Raw genomic sequence first — 22,362 nt, forward strand, 5'->3', positions numbered from 1 at the left:
AATAGATGAATCAGATCAACAATACCACAAGTGCTCCACCCCTCTCTCCTTTATATGAGACATTGTGGAAAGGTTTAAAATTTAGTCAGACTTGATGGGACTTCATATGAAAGACATTCGTGCTCAGAATATAAAGAGCTGGGATTTGTCCAAACAAGAGATGGCTACCATCAGTCCTTCTTCTTCTCATGTTCTGCCACTGTTCTTAATCTGACGCGTATTAGTATGTTGCTAGAAGATGATATGGCGTGCTGACTTTGGCTGTAGACATCCTTAAAATGCATCCTCTATCATTCCAGGCAGTACATATCAATTTTCTCTGTTTGATTACAGTTCTGAACAGACCATATCCTTTCTGGGCGTAAGCTACACTGCTCTTCGATAATCATTCAAAATATTTGGAAATATTGTGAGGAACTTTCTTTTCAGGACTTTGTATAAGTGGCTTCCCTTTCATTCACTTCAACTGTTAGAACGGGTTGTTTCTCTACTGACTGTAAATACTTATAAGACTTCCAATCTGTCCAGGCTAGTAGTAGCAACAGGATAATCACTTTCTTGTGTACCACCTGCATCATGAGGCTTTCTGTGAATTTTCCAATAAGTGGTGAACTTTGAGTTCTCTAGTAGGCTGCGACTTTATAGATTTCCGAGATGCACCTATTCAGTAGAGTTATTGCTGAAGCTCTTCAGCACCTTTCATACTTTGGCAGATGAGTTCTCCCTTCTGGACTCTGAGGCTTCAATAGAACATATTTTCTTGGCTGTGTTACCTTAAGTGCATCCTCCTTACAAGGGACAGGTAATAGGTCAATGTTGGCTCTCTGAAAAATGTTTTCATATAGTGTACAGAATATACACACCTGAAGATATTACCTCAAGTTATATCTGCAACACTATCTACTACTGCTGAAAGGTGGAGGTGTCTTTGAACCATGGAGATTTCAACCATTCTATTCAGCTTATTCTTCAGTATCTATACTTTTTTCATCTGATGTGTGTGCACATCCCAAGATGTACAGACACATCGGAAGCCCCAAGACTAGTTTGTTGGATTGGGATTATAGTTGCTTGAAACTGAATTCAGTGTTGAAGTTCTACATTGCTTTTACTATATACAATGAGATGTCAACACTGAAAAATACGTTACTTTTTATGATAAAGCTCATGTGAGGTGCCAGGAACCACATTTGTGCCATTTCTATTTAATCTTGTGGGGCACTGTATATTTTTTAGATGCCAAATACCTAATTTTCTTCTCAGTTGATATCCAGTCAATTGTAATTGATGCTGTTATGAGAGCTGGCTTTGAAAATAATCAATACAATAAAAGTAATATAATATTAATTATGTGGAATGATCACCACTATAACGGAAGGATGTTTCTTCACAGTTATTCCTAATGTTGTCCATGGTTCACTCAACAGCAATAGGTATGATGTGACATTATTTGAGGATACTCCTACAGTTGGCAGCCTGAGCTATATGAGATAATAAGGAAGGTTTTATATCAGGGATGCTGCGAGGCATGGAATTGTTAAATACCTTGAAGTGTGTATTACAGAGATTCGGTAGTTATTCTCAGGAATTCAGGTTGAACTTAGTTATAATAGCATGAATGATTTACCATGGATCATTTTCTTTTCATAATTTCGTTCTGTTCTTTAACAAAAGGAGGCAGAGAAATACGTTCATCCAAATATGTTTTTTTTTTATTCCAACAATAGGTACATTGTCATAATACTGAACTATTCAGTAACATTATTACGCATTTTTCCACTCATGCCTTGCTACCTTCCTTTAAAGACTTAGAATAAATACAAAGAAAAAGTCCAAAAACAAATAAATTATTTTACTTATTCACTCGTGGTCACAACAGTGAAATAAATGAGACAGTATATTTTATATGTATTTACAAAGGAAGAATATTGACTTGTGTGTATGCATGTGCCAAAAATTCTTCTCCTACATTCCAAATATGTATATTGCCGGAATGCGGGGAAAAAAGTTTTGGGATTTTCATGCTACACCTCATTAAAAAGTAACCTCATACAGAGCTTACAAAGTCAGAGAAGCGATAAATGTTACATACTAATGTTCATCAGCTGATGAAGGCCCATAAAATATAAGTTCTGGTATCTGTCCTCCCTGCACTCCTGTTCCATTAGTACTTTCAGAGGAACACTGAAACTGAAATGTCACACAGCCTACCGTCACTTCACTCATTCCTTCTTGGCCAAAATAACTTAATTCACCTCCATCTAAAATTGCAGAAGCTGTGTAGTACGATTCTGGTTCAATCTGTATAGGGTGTTCAAAATATACATGAAACGTATTGCTTGAACCATCAGAAAAGAATTTCGTGTTATTTTCAGCCATAACACGACCTAACCGTTTTAGCTCAATCTTCACATTATAGTCCGAAGCACCTCCAGATGAGCCATAAAGTCCAAAACCAACAACAAATATCCTCTTATCCACACTGAATTGAATGCTGTCACAGCGTCCCCTATATCTCCACTGGTTACTGCGATAAGCACAAGACTGGAAGCGATGACATACCTGTACAGATGGGAATGAGAAATAATCAAACGTTAAGCAATTTCTACAGAAATTAAAGTGTAGAAACTTAGTGATACTTCGTCTGTTAATTTAAACCTGAATTGCATACCTGTGGCTTAAGTCCTGCTCTTGGTTTTGTTGGATAACTAAGCTGCGGTTTTTTATGAGCAGTAAAGTGTAAAAATATATCAATTGTCTCCTGTAATGTGAGTATTCCCAACTGTGCTGCACCATTAGCAAACTCTTCAAGACTCATTGTGGGTATACGAACTAAATACAATGCATTGCCCAACACTGTTCTTTTATTTTGTGGAGTTGGTTCCAAATCTAGTCGAGTACATTCTGCAGTAGCCCAGTTAAGAGCTGCTTCAAAGAGATGCATCTCCTTGCAATTAAGTGTTTCTCTTGCTAATACAGACTCCAGTGTATGAATGTCTATATCCACAAAGCCTTCAGATCGGAGAGCCATTTCAGCCTTCAAAAAGAAAACATAACTGTATTAAAACGTATTCCATTTTGTTGCCGAATGAATGAGACAATAATCATTACAAGAAGTCACATATTCACTGTTTTTGCTACTTCTTCTATGTGTGTTCTTTTCTAGCAAGAAATAAAAATCCATACTAAAAAACAAAAAGGGTTACTACAGCTGTAAAGTTCTGCTATATCAATTGTGATAGGAGATAATGATGCACTTTCCAATAAGCCAACTATTCTTTGCAAAAAATTCTCTGTTTCATATTATGTGTATGATGCAGATGTGCTTTTAAGAGGAACACTGTAATGTGATTCTAAGCAAAGCAACAGACTATATGTTAAAAATATTTCATATATATTTTTCATATGAGGAAAGCATGTGTGTACAGAAATTACAATGGGTTCTTTTACAATATTAAATTTTGTCAGGTCATCAAATTTCAGTGTTGACACTGTGCTCTATAGGCTAAGTGCCTTTAGTAGTTGGTTATTCAATTGCTGTTACATGGTAATGTCAGCAGCATATGAGAAACCATTAACATTCATCATATTTCCATATGTCTGTCAAATGATGTCCCCAAATACTGTTACATGATGATTATGTTTTACATCAAAATTAAACATTCTGGCCATCTTACAAAATGTGCACTGCTGCAATTTTCTCTCAACTGGCATTTAATGAACTGTCATACAACAGGAAAACATAGGCACATACATGCCCTACTCTTAAGAGTGAGAACAATCTTCACTGAGTGCAGAAATTTTAGAGCATAGTAAAATCACTCCAATAACAAATAATTACTTCATAAATGGCAGAGCCAGTCAGTAATACTGAAGTCTCCTCCATTTTCAGAATTCTGTTGCACTCCTAAATTGTCACTAATTGTAATACTTTTGTTACATATCATTCATACTGAAGTCAGCTACTTTGACTTACAATGTGATATCTTCAATGTTTTAAGATCTTGAAATTCAGATATAACAGCTTCATTAATCATGATTGTTCCTTTGGTTTAGTGAGACAGTACTTCTGATATGTCTTTGCCACAGGCTCCACATGAAAGATTACTTATTTGCAATACTTGAAAACTTCAGGACAATATATACCAGATAAACATTTCTGAAATGACAGCAACATGAGCATCCAGGTCAATTCCATTTCATTTCTTTCATCTGTAACATTTTCCACCTATTTTAAGTTTTTCACATTACGCAGAAATGATCCATACAGTGAAATTTATAATCTTATTTCACCAATTGATTTATTCTTTAACTTTGTGACTGAATTAAATACTGTAATCACATATCTGAACAATATAAACACATTAAATTAACCAAAATATTAAAAAGTAAACTTTTGCTTCACAGAAAACATTAAGTAAAGGGTGGCGGCAGTTGCAGAGAATAATTTTTGTAAGGCTGATGTAACCACATTTTCTGTTACAGGTAGCCTTCACTGTCATTATTACCTGTTTTCAAATAACTCAGATCTTTAAAGCTTCAAATAAGAGTAAATGACGGATTAAAAAGGCTGTGCTCATCTTTGATGGAAAACTACAGTACACTGCTAATATTTTATCCTGTCACACTCTCTTTGCCAAGCATTCTGAAAAAGTTGTTCTTTGCCTTTATTTCTAATTAAGTACCTAAACCTGAAATTTAATTACAGTACATACATTGTATGTTGTTATAATCAGTGCTTCTCGTGTGTACAGCCTTTGTCACCTGCTTTTATCCTCTGATATTTACAGGAGTACCGTTTTTATTACAAAGAACATAAAAGTTTTCACTATATTTAAAATGATATTGCCATTTTTTATTGACACTTTGAGGTGCTGTTTGAAATTGTTTGAATTTGGCAATTAACAATAAATAAACTGCTTGTTATACTGTAACAGAATTATAAGGACTGTTTTGGGGGACAAACTGAAGCAAGTGTGATCAGAGTTGCATGCACGCTACAGTAAAGGATACTAAGATATATTCTCAAACACAAAGTAGCCCCTCTCTTTCTGTTTTTCATCTTATGGGAAAGGACAGATATATCATAAAAGCTGCACCGCCAGTAATGCCGTGGTGTATGTATCAATGTTGCAATGACAAGCAAACCATATGGATTGATCTTTGACTTATTGTTTTTGCATGGCATCATGAAAATTTATTAGATTATTAAACTAGAGTCAATTGACACCTAATAAGAATGAAAACCATTAATTGCACAAGAAATGAATTGTACATCACCAGTTTTTCATAACATCCATTTAGGTTTCTTTTCATTCCTCATCTCATAATGGGATATAGTAAATTTGTGACAGATTATTGCTTGGTTTACAAAAAATATTTGAATATTTATTACACAAAAAATGTATCTACAGGTAACACACATATCTATTATCTATAGATGTATGAGAGAACTCTGGAGGATTATGAGCCACGTGAGCAATTTTATTTATTTCTGTCATTTTTCCCTCTCCACATTATGAAGGTGCATTTATTTTCTTCATCCCATGATCCCCATGTACAAGTCTATCTTATACTTACTAAACTGATCAAGTTAGTTATGGAATTTTATATAAATGAAACTTTACAATCACTTGCCCACCTCACACATCACTTTGTTCATTTGCGTACTGCCTCAGTGGCTCAATCACTAAATGCACATTTCTGATCAGTCTTTATAGTATAAATGACTCTGTCATTGCATAAGATGTTGGATGGAATGAGTCGTAGAGATGGATTTGTCTTCACGGCACTGCATATGAGCTGTATTATAAGTGTCAGGGTTGTCATCTAGTCGCAGTGTATTGAGCGACTGTGAAAGACGTACCTGAGCATCAATAACTTCCCAGCATCTCTGCATCAGCTCTGGTTCCTCAAAAAGCCGTGATTGACTGAGTAATAGACATGCGTTTTTTGCAGTGAGGCTTGTTTCCAAATAATTTACACATGCCCGTGCCAAATGAGGAACTATATATTTTTTTGCTACATATAATGTAGCTAACACAGTGTCAGCTTCTAACTGAATTTCATCACAGTAGAGATACCTGTGCAAAACAAAGAGGTAATTTAAAGAAGAATATAAACAAGTATATCAAATTTGTCTTCCATAATCTTGGTACTTACTTTAAAAGTGTAAGAAATGCTGATGGTTCCACATCAGGAACTTCAATTTCATCCTTATTTTCTGCCAAACCACCATAGAACATGGCATAAAATACAGAACTTCCTGTGGCCAATACATATTTGTGTGCTGGTATAGACTGTGTGTGTCCTGGAATAGGAGAATATCACATTTTAGCATGGACTATTATACAGTCACATTATTATAGCATTTATTTTATTTTTTCTTATACCACTCAATCAAAAGTATCAGACATTATACAATACATAGGAAATACATAATACATAAACAAAGTACAATAGGTTTAAGGGAAGAAGTCAGTCATGGTATCAATGGAAGCATCCCACCAACATTCACCTTAACAACTCACTTATAACAATTATTTGTAATCACCTGGACTTCCAACGATGAAACGTATATCAGCCATGAGTTCATTATTGAACATAGCTGCATTTCGTTCACGAACAGTTGATTTTGATGCTTGCCAGTTAGGATCTACAGTTGACTGGCTGGGGCACGAAAGTGTGAAAGTTGTGTTGATCAGGTTTGGAGAAGCAAGAGGTGATGTTGGAGCACTAGCTGGCTGAGTAATCTGCATTGTTTCCCGTTGTGATACACTGTGGGGTGGTGACAGAGACAAACCGCCACCATTGTTGATTGCTTCTGCTGAAACAGTGATAAGAACTTAATTACATATCTTGTTTATGGGGGGAAAAGTCAAGAGATGTAAGCTAAGTAGTGTAATGCATTAAAGTACGTAGCACAATCGCCCGATACACTTACTGAAATAATAAATGCTAGCACGCAATGCGAAAGGTAGTCACTAATTTAGTTACTTTGTTTAATAATAGTATAGTTACGAAAACAGTAAGCAGAACCACTATTTTTCATGATAAATGAAAAGTTAACATCTTCGTTCCATTAAGAAACTAGTACGGTAACACTTTATCTTCGCTCGGTGGTAAATTTCTGAGTTTTGTTTACCTGCAATTTGTTGACATTTCATTTACGTCTGTACATTACATTTTCGAACGATACCGATATTAATAATTAGGTACATCCTTGGATTGAGCCACAAAGTATTGCAATGAAAATATAAAAATAGAGTGAATTATAGCTTTTCAACCAGTAAAGCGAATTTATATTCGGATTCAACGTTTTGTGTCTGCTTATTTACTTCCGTCACTTAATGGATGTCAAATGTCATCCAGCTGTATTTACGTACGTACCGTTAACCCATGCATTTGTTTGAGATATATTCTCTTGGAATCTTTTTATAGGCTTCGTTGATATTTTCGAATAAAGATTTGACATGGCCATTTTCGGAAATACGAGATCGACGCAAATCTTTGAAACACTCCCGCAAGCCCCTCTTACGCGGCAGCCATGTTGAACAGTTACTTCGCTTGGCCGCGGTCGATACGAAACAAAGAAACAAGAAAGAAGTGGGAGAGAGGCAGGAGCGCTTGTTCTGCGTATTACACCCAGGAAACGGCATTAGTTTTTGTGGAACCAGTGATGAATGTATTTGGCGTTACACTATCTTCCAACACCAATCTGGCAGAAATGATTTTAAGAATAGATTAACACAAACTTCGTTCTATTACAAAAAAAGTTTCAACGAGTGGCAAATGAAACGGTCTAAACCTAATTAAATATTCATATAAGTTGGACCTTGGGAGTAGTATTTTTGGTTTCTAATTGACCCAGCGCTGCAGCTGCTTATGTCCTTTAAAGATATTAAATAGACTTGTCTGTTATCTTAGAGAGCATTAAAATGACAAGAACAAATATAAGATTCCTGCCTACGAATGAATATTAACAGGTAGAGAAGCCTTACTGCCGGTGGCTGCTAAAAACACAAACTTTTATCCGGAATTATACCGAGATTCCTGTGTTATCTGCCATCAGGTCTTTATATTTTGAAGTACTTTGTTGCCCGCTGATTTTGTTCTCGAATTCTGTTCAGTCACATTTGTCTTTTTTCTCACGGATTCGTTGTTTTGAGCTGACAGGATGGTTCCTGTGCTCATAAGCAAAAGTTGCACGATACATAGTTGAAAGAGACAATTCCCAGCTTACAGTCGAATATGTAGTAGATGAAAAATTAGTTTATTCAGCGAAGAGAGTAGTCCTTTCCATTGCAGTGAAAATGAAAAGATAATAAATTACCGAAACCGCCCATCAGAGCAGCAAGGAAACAACGAAGAAAATAAAAACGCATCGTCAAAATGGGTTGTGCATATTATTCCTGACACTTGGTCTCAGTATTTTCCTGCCGCTTGGTTTCCGTACTTGGGAGTGCTAGAACCGAAGGACTGGTTTTTATTGTGGAGACGAGAACGAGCATTTTCGAAGAGCGTAATACTTTGAATGCAAAATTTGCATATTTAGATCTCTGAAAACGTGATACGATAATAGATTTTTGAACAGTTTTGATATTGTTGAACTTGAGAAATATGGAAATACATTATGTGATCAAAAGTATCCGGCGCCCCCAAAAACATACGTTTTTCATATTAGGTGCTTTGTGCTGCCACCTGCTGCCAGGTACTCCATATCAGCGACCTCAATAGTCATTAGACACCGTGAGAGAGCAGAATGGCGTGCTTCGAGGAACTCATGGACTTAGAACGTGGTCAGATGATTGGGTGTCACTTGTGTCATGCGTCTGTACGCGAGATTTCCACACTCCTAAACATCCCTAGATCCACTGTTTTCGATGTAACAGTGAAGTGGAAACGTGAAGGGACACGTACAGCACCAAAGCGTACGGCCGACCTCGTCTGTTGACTGACTGAGACCGCCAACGTTACACAGGAATTCCAAACTGCATCAGGATCCACTGCAAGTACTATGACACGCGGGAGGTGAGAAAACTTGGATTTCATGGTCGAGCAGCTGCTCATAAGAAACATATCACGCCGGTAAATGCCAAACGGCGCCTCGCTTGGTGTAAGGAGAGTAAACATTGGACGATTGAACCGTGGAATTGTTGAGTGACAAATCACGGTACACATTGTGGCGATCCGGTGGCAGGGTGCGCGTATGGCAAATGCCCGGTGAATGTCATCTGCCATCTTGTATAGTGCCAACAGTAAAATTCGGGGGCGGTGGCGTTATGGTGTGGTCCGTGTTTTTCGTAGAGTGGGCTAGCACCCCTTGAAGTTTTGCGTGACACTATCACAACACAGGCCTACATTTGTGTTTTAAGCATCTTCTTTCTTCCCACTGTTGAAGAGCAATTCGGGGATGGTGAATGCATCTTTCAACACGATCGAGCAGCTACCTGTTCATAACGCACGGCCTGTGGCGGAGTGGTTACACGACAATAACATCTCTGTAATGGACTGGCCTGCACAGAGTCTTGACCTGAATCCTACTGAACATCTTTGGGATGTTTTGGAACGCCGACTTTGTGCCAGGCCTCACCGACCGACATCGATACCTCTCCTCAGTGCAGCACACTGTGAACAATGGGCTGCCATTCTCCAAGAAACTTTCGGCACCTGGTTGAATGTATGCCTGCAAGAGTGGAAGCTGTCATCAAGTCCAAGAGTGGGCCAACACCATATCGAATTCCAGTATTACCGGTGCAGAGCGCCACGAACTTGTAAAGTCATTTCCAGCCGTGTGTCCGGATACTTTTGGTCTCATAATGTATGTTATCTGGTATTTCTACGAAAAATGCCCATAAAATGAGTACAATCACAGTTTGAAAGTCAAACAACAGTGTTACTATTGAGAGAGTTAAGTTGCGATTTGAAACACTGTTCCATGATGTGTATGTATTCCGAGGTACGAAGGGACGAGTTCTGAGATTTGTAAACAGTCAGTTATTTTGTGTTTGTGTTATGAGCGATTAACAAATGAGACTTAGCTATTCTTAATAATCAAGAATGCCATGTGTCAGCATTTTGAAAGAACACATTAAAGTGTTGTTTTTTAGGCATGAAAGTGTAGAATATCCCACGCTTATTGAATAATGTCGCTATTAAACAGCCGACTATTGGAACCTTTATGTTTTCCTGCATTGTTACAAAACTTGTCTGCCAACTAGTTGGTTTTTAAGTCTTAATACTGCTGTACCATAGTGATTGACTAGAAGTCTTTATCCAGATATAATTGAGCATATGGAACCGTGATTGCTTAGAAACTGACGGACAAGTCGCCCGTAAATGCAGACACAGTGTTGTATAATGTCGTTATCAAGAGCATCTATCACAGTTACGCAGCTGAACCTACCCCTCGTCTTCTCTGAAATCACAGAGTTAAAAATTAAGCAGCCGACAGAGGATTTCCGTGTTTATAACATCGACTGAACTGAATAAGCGAATGTATAGAAATCAAGTGCGAAACGAAAGAGTACTTTTGTGTAAAGTATAACTTTCAATTTGTGGAAATTTATTACGAATCTCATTGACAATGTTTTATCATGTTTTATTTTGCCCAGTTGCTGAATAGACCTTCAGCTGCTTCGAGACAGTCACAAATTGCAAAAAAAAAAAAAAAAAAAAAAAAAAAAAAAAAATCGTCCCTACTACAACAAGAAAATGAAGTTACACTTGTTATGTTGTTTATCCTCGCTATTATTTTTTATGGCCCACAATGGTAACATATTGTTTATTTACAGAAATAATCAACACATATTAAAAAGTGGAAGTTGGACCACGAATGAGGACGTAGAACATTTAATTTGTTGCTAATTTTCGCGAAACTCAGAAAATACCGGAGTTCCAAGTATTTAGTGTAGTTACCATCTTGTCCTGATTCATTTTGCTTATGTAAGAAAAGTGTCGTGTACAGAAGGGGTGAAACTCTATAAATTTTGAAGTCGATTCACGTGGGTGAAAAGCAGTTATAAATTTACATGCTCAATGCACGCTTCTGGAACGAAACTATTCCGTCAGAGAGACCAGACGGCCAATTCCTTTCTACCGGTAGGTGTAAAATAGTAGGTGAGCATGCTGTACAAGGTTCGCTGCGCAATTACTGTAACTCATGAGACAGTGCTTACCCAGTTTTGATACTGTTGTTAACTTTTAGGCAGTGGAGGCTGACAATCATGACGTACATGTTGACAAACAGTTGTGCGAGAGGCGTTGAGAACTTGGTTCATGATGAAGGGGGGGAGGGGATGAAGGGGGGAGGGGGGGAAGAGAGCCCTAAACAACTAAACTGCTTTATTGTTGATTGTGGGTGTTCCTTGACAACCAAGAAGATTATGTCTAAATGATTACAGAGATGAAGACTGTAACTGATTAGCAGGTATAAAAAAGTTCTGATTACCTGGTGTGTATGCAGTCGTAATTTTTCGCGGGGGCACGGAACTCTACCGTATTTTTAAATGATGGTGGCATCCTGTTGGGCTAAAATATTCCGGAGTTAAAATATTCTCCCAGTCGAATCCCGAAACAAAACTGGCGTTCTATGGATCAAACAGTGCAATTTTAGATCTTTTTGTGATGAGGAACTGGATTCCTATAGTAGGAAAAGGAATAGAGGGAAAAATAGTAGGTGAATATGGGCTGGGGGAAAGGAATGAAAGCAACACCCGCCATGTGGAATATTGCACAGAGCATATTTTAATCATCGCTAACACTTGTTTTAAGAATCATGAAAGAAGGTTGTATACGTGTAAGGGACCTGGAGATATCGAAGGTTTCAGATTTATTATTTAATGGTTAGACAGATTCCGAAACCAAGCTTTAAACTGTAAGACGATTGCCGTGACAGATGTGGGCTCTGACCATAATTTATTCAAATGTTCAAGAGGTCATAAGGGATCAAACTGCAGATGTCATCAGTCCCTTGGCTTACACACTGCTTAAACTAACCTGTGATAAGAACAAAAAACACACACACACACACACACACACACACACACATGCCCGAGGGAGGACTCGAACCTCCGGCGGGAGGAGCCGCGCAGTTAGTGACAGGACGCCTCTAACCGCGCGGCCATTCCACGTGGCTATAATTTATTGATTATAAATTGTAGATTAGAACTAACCGTAAAAAGATAGGAAATTAAGGAAATGGGATCTGGACGAGTTGAAAGAAATAGAGGCTGTAGAGAGTTGCAGAGAGCGCATTATGTTATGATCCTCTACAATGGGGAAAGCAATACAGTAGAACAACTTCGAGAGATAGTAAAGACAGCAAATGATTAAATAAGTAAAAAAGGGAGGCCTAGTTGAAATTCATGGATATCTCAGGAAATATTGAGTTTAATTGATGAAACGAGAAATATAAAAATGAAGCAGAGAAAGGGAAACAAACGTCTAAAATTTAGGTTGACAGGAAGTGCAAAATAGTTAAGCATGTGGCTAGAGAACAAATGTAAGGATTTAGAAGCGTATGTCGCTAGAGAAAAGATAGATATCTCCAAGGAAAATTGAAGTGGACTTCGGAGAAAGGAGAAGCACCTGTACGAATACCAAGAGCGAGATGGAAAACCAGTACTGGGCAAATAAAGGAAAAGGTTGAAGGAGTATATGGAGAGGCTATACAGGGGAGATTAATTTGAGAGAAATATTATAGAAAGGGAAATGGACGTGAAGATGAGATGGGGGATATGATACTGTGAGAAGAATTTGACAGAGCACTGAACGACCTAAGTCCAAACGAGGCTCTTGTAGTAGACGAACAGTACTGAGCAAATTACTAGTGCTATCGTTGGTAGGAGAGCCAACCGTGGAGTGTCAGATGTATGAGACAGGCAAAATACCCAATCCCAAAGAAAGCAGGTGTCAACAGGTGTGTAATTTCAGAACAATCAGTTTAATAAGTCATGTCTGCAAAATAGTAACACTAATTCCTTACAGACGAATGGAAAAACTGATAGAAGCCGACCTCGGGGAAGATCAGTTTGGATTCCGTAGAAATGATGGAACACGCGAGGCAATACTGACCCTACGACTTACCTTAGAATATAGATTAAAGAAAGGCAAGCCCGCATCTCGTGGTCGTGCGGTAGCGTTCTCGCTTCCCACGCCCGGGTTCCCGGGTTCGATTCCCGGCGGGGTCAGGGATTTTCTCTGCCTCGTGATGGCTGGGTGTTGTGTGCTGTCCTTCGGTTTGTTAGGTTTAAGTAGTTCTAAGTTCTAGGGGACTTATGACCACAGCAGTTGTGTCCCATAGTGCTCAGAGCCATTTGAACCAAAGAAAGGCAAACCTGCGTTTCTAGCATTTGTAGACTTAGAGAAAGCTGTTGACAATATTGACTGGAATACTCTCGTTCAAATTCTGAAGTTGGCAGGGATAAAATACAGGGAGTAAAAGGCTATTTACAATTTGTACAGAAACTAAAAGCATTTATTAGAGTCAAGGGGCATGATAGGGAAGCAGTGGTGGAGAAGGGAGTAAGACAGGGTTGTAGCCTATCCCTGATGTTATATGATCTATATACTAAACAAGCAGTGAAGGAAACAAAAGAAAAATTTGGAGTAGGAATTAAAATCCATGGAGAAGAAATAAAAACTTTGAGGTTTGCTGATGACATTGTAATTCTGTCAGAAACAGCAAAGGATCCCGAAGAGCAGTTGAATGGAATGGACAGTGTCTTGAAAGGATGATATAAGATGAACATCAACCTAAGCAAAATGAGGATAATGGAATGTCGTATAATTAAATCTGGTCATGTTGAAGGAATTAGATTAGGAAATGAGACACTTCAAGTAGATGAGTTTTGCTAATTGGGGAGCAAAATAAGTGATGATGGTCGAAGTAGTGAGGATATAAAACGTAGATTGGCTATAGCGAGCAAAGCGTTTTTGAAAAATAGAAATTTGTTAAAATCGAGTATAGTGTCAGGAAGTCTTTTCTGAAAGTATTTGTATGGAGTGTAGCCATTTATGGAAGTGAAACATGAACCATAAACAGTTTAGACAAGAAGGCAGCAGAAGCTTTTGAGAAGAATGATGAAGATTAGGTGGGCAGATCGCGTAACTAATGAGGACCTACTGAATAGAACTGCGGAGAAAAGAAATTCGTGCCACAACTTGACTAAAAGAAGGGATCGGTTGATAGAACACTTTCCGAAACGCCAAGGGATTACCAATTTAATATCGGAGGCACTTGTGGGGAGAGGGGGGGGGGGGGTGGAGGAGTGTAATCGTAGAGGGAGACCAATAATGGTTACAGAAGGCAGAGCCAAGAGAATGTCGGCTGCAGTGGTTATTCAGAGATGCAAAGGCTTGCGCAGGATATAGAAACATGGAGATCCGCATCAAACCGGTCCCTGGACTGAAGACAAGCAACAACAACAATAATAATAAAAATATAGTTGTCGCGGACCGAGACAAGTATGACAGCCATGTTTTGTATCATTCAAAATAGAAAGGACGGTGACTGTGTGAAGTGGATCAGTATACTCCATCTTATTCGTACTTTGAACTCCCAGAACGGACGAGATCGCATCTAATATATAGCAAAGAAACCATGCCGAAAGAAAGAAGTTCAGTTCGATTTTGAGACTATATATTTTATGATCAATTGTACTCAGACGTTGCTAGCTGAGCGTCTATTGGAGATTTCAGGTGAGTAGGAGACACTTTCCCTCTTGGTCTCGATTCGACGCAGGCAGCAGTTTCACAACAGTGATGGGTGAAACTTTCTACTGTGGAACGTTATGAACTTACGTGAGCGTTTTAAAAGGCGAATTAGTTGCACAAAACTCGATAACGAATTGCGAGTAGCGATGACGAGTCGTTTACTAGTAGTCGTAGAAATAACTGTATGCACTTGGCCACAGCAGCCAAATTTCTTCGTATGCTACTACTTCTGATGTTCCTCTTTCCTCACTGTACCACTCCAGCTGCGCCCCCCCCCCCCCCGCCCCCCGCCCCCCCCCCCCCTGCCACCCTCCCGACCCACCTCAACACACACACACACACACACACACACACACACACACACACACAGCTGTTCTATGTTTGTTATAGTTACCGAGATGAGTTGCGACGTAGTGGTAAAGCACTAGATTATTGTTTGACGATAACTGAGTTCAGAGGGGGCACACTCACGCCAATTCCTTCCCTCTCTTTCGTCAACCTGAACTGCTCCGCCTTCCTACCTGTGTTATCAGTTGGACTTACGATGTGTCGTATTCATTTACACGACCAACGGAAAGGAGAAGACCGTTTCCCGCCGGGTATTCATCTTGGTTTCTTCGAACACGTTTATGTTCGACTATTACGTTAAACTGGTTTAAAATACCTTCTGATTTCGTTAATAATTAACTGAAACGAGTGTGTGAGGGAAAAGGAAATGTGGCTTCTTACCAGCTACTTGAATGTGCAATGGACAGGGATAGTATGTAGGTTGCAGCAGGTTTGTTGGTTGGTTGGTTTGGGGGAGGGGACCAGACAGCGAGGTCATCGGTCCCATTAGATTAGGGAAGGATGGGGAATCGTTTCAGGGAAATCTCGGTAAACCTAAATCAGGAGGATGGTCGGACGTGGGCTCCGAATGCGAGTTCAGTGTGCTAACCACTGCGCCACCTCGCTCGGTGTTGCAGCAGATAATTTGGTGTCGACACCATTTAAAAAACACATTTTTATTATGAGAATGATTTCGTTAGATATATTAAGATGGGTAGTGGTATATGCAGAGAACAGTTCTACGGTTGTTCCGAAGACATTCACCCAAAAGAAGAGAAATAGAAAATGTGTTTGGCAACGAACATGTCGAACTGAAAATGACACATTAAACAATAAAGACACTGTGCAATGTGTGACGATCTTAAATCATTTAAGAAGTCAATGTAATCTTGGACTAGTAACATGTAGAATTAAAATCGAATCAAAGCAAGAAGTAAACAAACTTAGCAGATAGGAAGTCATAAGCAAATATTATGAGGCTTTAATCATAAGTGAGTACGTCAGATTAAATTAATCAACAATTAAGCATCTTAAAAAAAATTAAGGTTCGGATACGTAGGCGAAAGGGGCAGTTATTTAACAAATGTAGTAATGAAACAGCAAAATATATTGCAAGTTCAAAGAAGCAAAGCGATCAATCAAAAGATCTCAAATGGGCCAAGGCAGCTATTAAATAGAAAACGAGAGCTTCATAAAGTAATAACAGGGCAGAGTCGAATAAGTAGGGAAAAAACACTACTAGGAAATGTCTTGGCGAGGATGTGTGAAGATACTTAAGGAATTGGCACTAATTAAAAAAAAAAAGAGTATGAAGGAAACAAAACAGATGGCCGTGCGGTTAAAGGCGCTGCAGTCTGGAACCGCAAGACCGCTACGGTCGCAGGTTCGAATCCTGCCTCGGGCATGGATGTTTGTGATGTCCTTAGGTTAGTTAGGTTTACCTAGTTCTAAGTTCTAGGGGACTAATGACCTCAGCAGTTGAGTCCCATAGTGCTCAGAGCCATTTGAACCATTTTTTTTAAACAAAACAGAAAATTACGTTGTGCAGGCACCACAACCAGTGTAACTAGCAACAGAGAGAAAATTGTATAAGCATTCAAAGATTCTTTAAATACACGTAGGGTAATCGAAAGTGTTACACAATAGACGTCTTGACTGAATACTACCAAGCTGGTTATCCATGCCTGTGCGTTATGTTGATTAACATTTAATCGTTATAAGAGTTTATTTTGAACGAAGTGAAGCCATTCCTACAGATCAAGAATGATGTGCGTACATGATGCCTATTGGGTGTTCGTATTGGAGATTTTCAAGTGCGGATCGCAACGCAGCATGTGCGCATGCAGCATATCGACACTTTACAGACATTGAGAAAGGCGACTGATAGGCAGAACGGACATTAGAGCATTGCACCAATTAATAACACGGGCTGTAGTGTAGTAACTGCAGAACGAGTGGTGACGAAATGGACAACTGTATCGCAAGAAGGGTGTGCACCGGTACTTCCAGAAGGGCAACACGATGCGAAGACGACCAGACTGGTGGCAAGAGACAAACTGGGACACTGAGAGGCTTTCTGTGGTGTTCAGCGATAAGTCTCACTTATGTTTGTGGCGCTCTGACAGAATCCAGTGTCTACTGAAACATCATCGTGAAAGGTCACAAGAAGGCGGAGACCCATACCTCTGCAACTACTGATCTCATGGTGTGGCGACCTATAGAGTAAGACGACATGGCTGATTTAGTACTTATTGAAGGGAAAGTGAATGTTCGTCAGTATGCGGCAAGAATAGTAAACGTTATTGTCGTGCCCTTCACGACCACGATACCAGTAGATCAGTACAAGGCTCCACGCTGTAGTTCACACCACAACAGCAGTGAGGAATGTAACGGATCCTTGTCTCGCCTGCCTGGTCCTCTGTTTTGTCCCCTGTAGAGCATATCTGGGTTGCAACCAGAACACATATACTATAATACCAGCCTCTTTCTTCATGAAATGACATAGCATGCTCTCAAGTCCAAATTTTTTTCGTGCTTTCATAAGCAACGCATGGTCATCTATAAAGTACTTTGACATTTCACCTCTAACTAAACAGCTATTTATTGTCGATAAGGATAAAAGCTAAAGTTATTAATTATAATTTGTGCAAAGGCTGGGACTTGAACGTGAGTCTCCTGCTTTCTAAAAATGGTTCAAATGGTTCTGAGCGCTATGGGACTCAACATCTGTGGTCATAAGTCCCCTAGAACTTAGAACTACTTAAACCTAACTAACCTAAGGACATCACACACATCCATGCCCGAGGCAGGATTCGAACCTGCGACCGTAGCAGTCGCGCGGCTCCTGACTGAGCGCCTCCTGCTTTCTAGGCAGGTTTGCTAACCACTACATCACTGTGGCATTGTGGCTAACAAAGTTGCGTGGACTATCCTAAGTCAATACCTTCCCTAACACAAATTTCAATCCACGCCTTTTTCCTTTCTTAAATCGTCAGCATTGCCGAGGCTCTCCAATATTGGAATAGCACCCCAGATTTGTATGTAAAGGGGAAACCTTGCCTCTACCTCACGCGTAGGTGATTTATTGATCTGATGGAATTACATTTTCCTGGAGATATATGAATCTCAACTTGATCTTTGTTCAAAAGTTCAAATGTGTGTGAAGTCTTATGGGACTTAACTGCTAAGGTCATCAGTCCCTAAGCTAATACACTACTTACCCTAAATTATCCTAAGGACAAACACACACACACACACCCGTGCCCGAGGGAGGACTCGAACCTCCGCCGGGACCAGCCAGATTTGATCTTTGACAAGGATAGAACCTGAAGACATGAACTGAAGTTTGTGTTAGGGAGGGCACTGGACTGGGGTAGTTTATGCATCTGTCTTAGCCACAATGCCACACTAGTGTAGTGGTCAGCGCAACTTCCTTGTATGCAGGAGACCCTGGTGCGAGCCTTGGCCTTGGCACGAATTTTAATTCACTACTTAAGTTCCTATCCCTATGGAAGATAAAGATAAGACTCGTATGTCTTCAGGAAAATGTAATTCTATCTTTTATTTTCGACCGATCCTTCACTATTGAGTGTCATTTCCACCGGCGGATTTTAGTGCGGTTTTAGGAGGTGATAACACGTGTCAATACAAATACTGGACCTATGTCGTACTCTTCACCAGCTGCCCAGAACGTTTAACTTTTGACATATGTTTGTTCGAATTTGCATAACCCAAATCTCTAAAAAGTGACATATGTAGACATACTGCATAACATATATTAACATGCCTAGCTGGGAATTTTCGTAATCAAATATAATGATGTACATTACGAGAAAAACTTGTAAAAATTTTGGAATGTGGATTCCTCACACCAAAATAGAAAAAAGGGCCTACAATTAAATATTCTTTTAATGAAAGGACATTCTTCATTGTTCCGTGGTCATAAACTGATTGGAAATATTATGCATATACTTCTCGGACCATAGCCTATTGTAGACTTTCAAACGCCTCTAGATTGTGCCAAACGCTTTTGAGGGTTTCCGTAAAACTTCGATGAGGTGTCCTTATTACAGTTGTATATTACATACATCAGTTTTCTTAAGGGTTCCCACAGATAATAATCCTAAGGATTGAACTCGGGTGAATGCGCAAATCATACAAGAGGTTCTCCTGTACCTATGGTCTGTCACCATATATATTAAGAAAGACAGTTTGAACAACGTGACTGTAACATACGTGAGCGTCATCATACACAAAACCACTTGCTTTCTTTTCGTTTTTGGAGCTCATCTTGTAGAATGTCTGAACATGTACTGAAATGAGTCCTCATACACAGTTCCTGTAACCCGGGTTCCCGGGTTCGATTCCCGGCGGGGTCAGGGATTTTCTCTGCCTCGTGATGACTGGGTGTTGTGTGATGTCCTTAGGTTAGTTAGGTTTAAGTAGTTCTAAGTTCTAGGGGACTGATGACCTCAGATCTTAAGTCCCATAGTGCTCAGAGCCATTTGAACCATTTTTTAGTTCCTGTGAGATGTGCTAATTATTAAGTTAGGGAGCGAGCTAATCAAATCATATTAATATTATAAATATAGATACCAATAGCTCACGGAAACCTTTGAGATGTAATAGTGATTCGAGCACCATAAATATTTAGTGGATAACTATCAATCATTATGTATATAATACATTTCATATACCTCGTGTATAATGTAGTTCTTGTGGCAGTGCGCTCTCAAAACTCATAGACCCAATTACACATAACTAATGGCAATTTTAAAAACTTGCCCCTCCGTATCCCGTTTAATAAATTTCTGTGGACCCCCCCCCCCTCCCACCCTCATGGTTTCACATGCGGCTCTCTGAGGAGAGTTTTCTGAACGTCAGTGCGTGAAGTTTTGTTTCAGAGCAGAGTTGTGAGTCGTTTGCATCAGTATGGGTAACACTGGTCAGTTCACCGAAACCACTGGAATTCATTACAGCTGTCAGGCCGTCAGCACGTAACGACGTGACCGTGTTGCTTTGTAGTGTTTGGGATTCGGCCATGGTAGACGCTGGGACGTGAGCGATCCTCTTGTTTACGAATGACTCACTTCTGGCGCATTTCCAGTTTCCTTCCCAGCGGTCTTACGAAGGCTGGCGAGACGTGTTGCGGCCTCCGCAGGTGACGTATTTGGAGACGCAACTAGGTTTACGTTCAGGTCGCCAGGCTCGATGAGGGGGGATGCTGGTGGGGGGGGGGGGGGGTCGAAGTGCTCAATTGGGGCAAGGGGACCGAAATCGCGCCGAGGGCATGTCACATATTTATTAAATATATTTTACAAATTGCGAGTTGTTTAGTTTATAGAAGTTTCAATTTATGGCGAGTACAACGTCGAATTCTCTGTTAGAAAGTAGTGAGAAAGGGTATCACCTTTCACTCTACTATGGAGCAGAGTTTCCTTCGTTTCGGACTCATTTTCGCTTACGTAGACACTAACTTAAAATAGGCACGCAAATGGGGTTTTCCATAAACTGCTGTACCAGTTCTGCTCCTTGTTCGTCTTGTAAACACTCCAGTATCCATTCTGAAAAAGCGGCTCTGGTTGTCGGGTGTCACCTTCTTCAATCTACACTCCTGGAAATTGAAATAAGAACACCGTGAATTCATTGTCCCAGTAAGGGGAAACTTTATTGACACATTCCTGGGGTCAGATACATCACATGATCACACTGACAGAACCACAGGCACATAGACACAGGCAACAGAGCATGCACAATGTCGGCACTAGTACAGTGTATATCCACCTTTCGCAGCAATGCAGGCTGCTATTCTCCCATGGAGACGATCGTAGAGATGCTGGATGTAGTCCTGTGGAACGGCTTGCCATGCCATTTCCACCTGGCGCCTCAGTTGGACCAGCGTTCGTGCTGGACGTGCAGACCGCGTGAGACGACGCTTCATCCAGTCCCAAACATGCTCAATGGGGGACAGATCCGGAGATCTTGCTGGCCAGGGTAGTTGACTTACACCTGCTAGAGCACGTTGGGTGGCACGGGATACATGCGGACGTGCATTGTCCTGTTGGAACAGCAAGTTCCCTTGCCGGTCTAGGAATGGCAGAACGATGGGTTCGATGACGGTTTGGATGTACCGTGCACTATTCAGTGTCCCCTCGACGATCACCAGTGGTGTACGGCCAGTGTAGGAGATCGCTCCCCACACCATGATGCCGGGTGTTGGCCCTGTGTGCCTCGGTCGTATGCAGTCCTGATTGTGGCGCTCACCTGCATGGCGCCAAACACGCATACGACCATCATTGGCACCAAGGCAGAAGCGACTCTCATCGCTGAAGACGACACGTCTCCATTCGTCCCTCCATTCACGCCTGTCGCGACACCACTGGAGGCGGACTGCACGATGTTGGGGCGTGAGCGGAAGACGGCCTAACGGTGTGCGGGACCGTAGCCCAGCTTCATGGAGACGGTTGCGAATGGTCCTCGCCGATACCCCAGGAGCAACAGTGTCCCTAATTTGCTGGGAAGTGGCGGTGCGGTCCCCTACGGCACTGCGTAGGATCCTACGGTCTTGGCGTGCATCCGTGCGTCGCTGCGGTCCGGTCCCAGGTCGACGGGCACGTGCACCTTCCGCCGACCACTGGCGATAACATCGATGTACTGTGGAGACCTCACGCCCCACGTGTTGAGCAATTCGGCGGTACGTCCACCCGGCCTCCCGCATGCCCACTATACGCCCTCGCTCAAAGTCCGTCAACTGCGCATACGGTTCACGTCCACGCTGTCGCGGCATGCTACCAGTGTTAAAGACTGCGATGGAGCTCCGTATGCCACGGCAAACTGGCTGACACTGACGGCGGCGGTGCACAAATGCTGCGCAGCTAGCGCCATTCGACGGCCAACACCGCGGTTCCTGGTGTGTCCGCTGTGCCGTGCGTGTGATCATTGCTTGTACAGCCCTCTCGCAGTGTCCGGAGCAAGTATGGTGGGTCTGACACACCGGTGTCAATGTGTTCTTTTTTCCATTTCCAGGAGTGTATTTGTTGCTCCATGTGAACGCCGTACCAGATTTGACTAGTGATTAGGTTGCCAAGTTGCTGCTTACTGTTTAAATGTTGTTTAATGTGGATGAAGTGATTTGTGTATGGAGCGAAGAAAAACGAATAGACTGGAGTAACGGAAAATTGGTAATATCTTTACTTAACTGACGAAAGTCACATACATTTCTTTATGAGATGGAAAGTGGTACATAAATCCTATTTAGTACTTTAGTAAAATCGAACTTCTTGGCAACAACCCTATAGCCTAAATAGCAGGCTTAGGCTT

The 22,362-nt window shown here is 40.7% G+C and overlaps 2 protein-coding genes across 3 annotated transcripts in view; one reads left to right on the forward strand and one right to left on the reverse strand.

Annotated features, from left to right (window-relative positions):
• Window positions 1-22,362, forward strand: part of LOC126198921 (transcription factor IIIB 90 kDa subunit) — a 382,817-nt gene that overhangs the window by 84,907 nt on the left and 275,548 nt on the right. The window lies entirely within an intron of this gene.
• On the reverse strand, window positions 1,706-7,573 carry LOC126198929 (BTB/POZ domain-containing protein 6-B). 2 transcript variants are annotated; one of them, XM_049935577.1, is made up of 6 exons: window positions 7,390-7,573; window positions 6,554-6,823; window positions 6,163-6,310; window positions 5,867-6,083; window positions 2,672-3,037; window positions 1,706-2,562 (listed from the first exon to the last, which is right to left on the reverse strand). In XM_049935577.1, the coding sequence occupies exons 1-6, from the start codon at window positions 7,478-7,480 to the stop codon at window positions 2,092-2,094; spliced, it is 1,563 nt and encodes a 520-aa protein (XP_049791534.1). In that variant the 5' UTR covers window positions 7,481-7,573; the 3' UTR covers window positions 1,706-2,091. The 2 variants fall into 2 exon arrangements, with proteins under 2 accessions (XP_049791534.1, XP_049791526.1); XM_049935569.1 differs by having other exon boundaries at window positions 6,554-6,826.

This window comes from Schistocerca nitens, chromosome 1 (genome assembly GCF_023898315.1).
Source record: "Schistocerca nitens isolate TAMUIC-IGC-003100 chromosome 1, iqSchNite1.1, whole genome shotgun sequence".
Lineage (NCBI taxonomy): Eukaryota > Metazoa > Arthropoda > Insecta > Orthoptera > Acrididae > Schistocerca > Schistocerca nitens.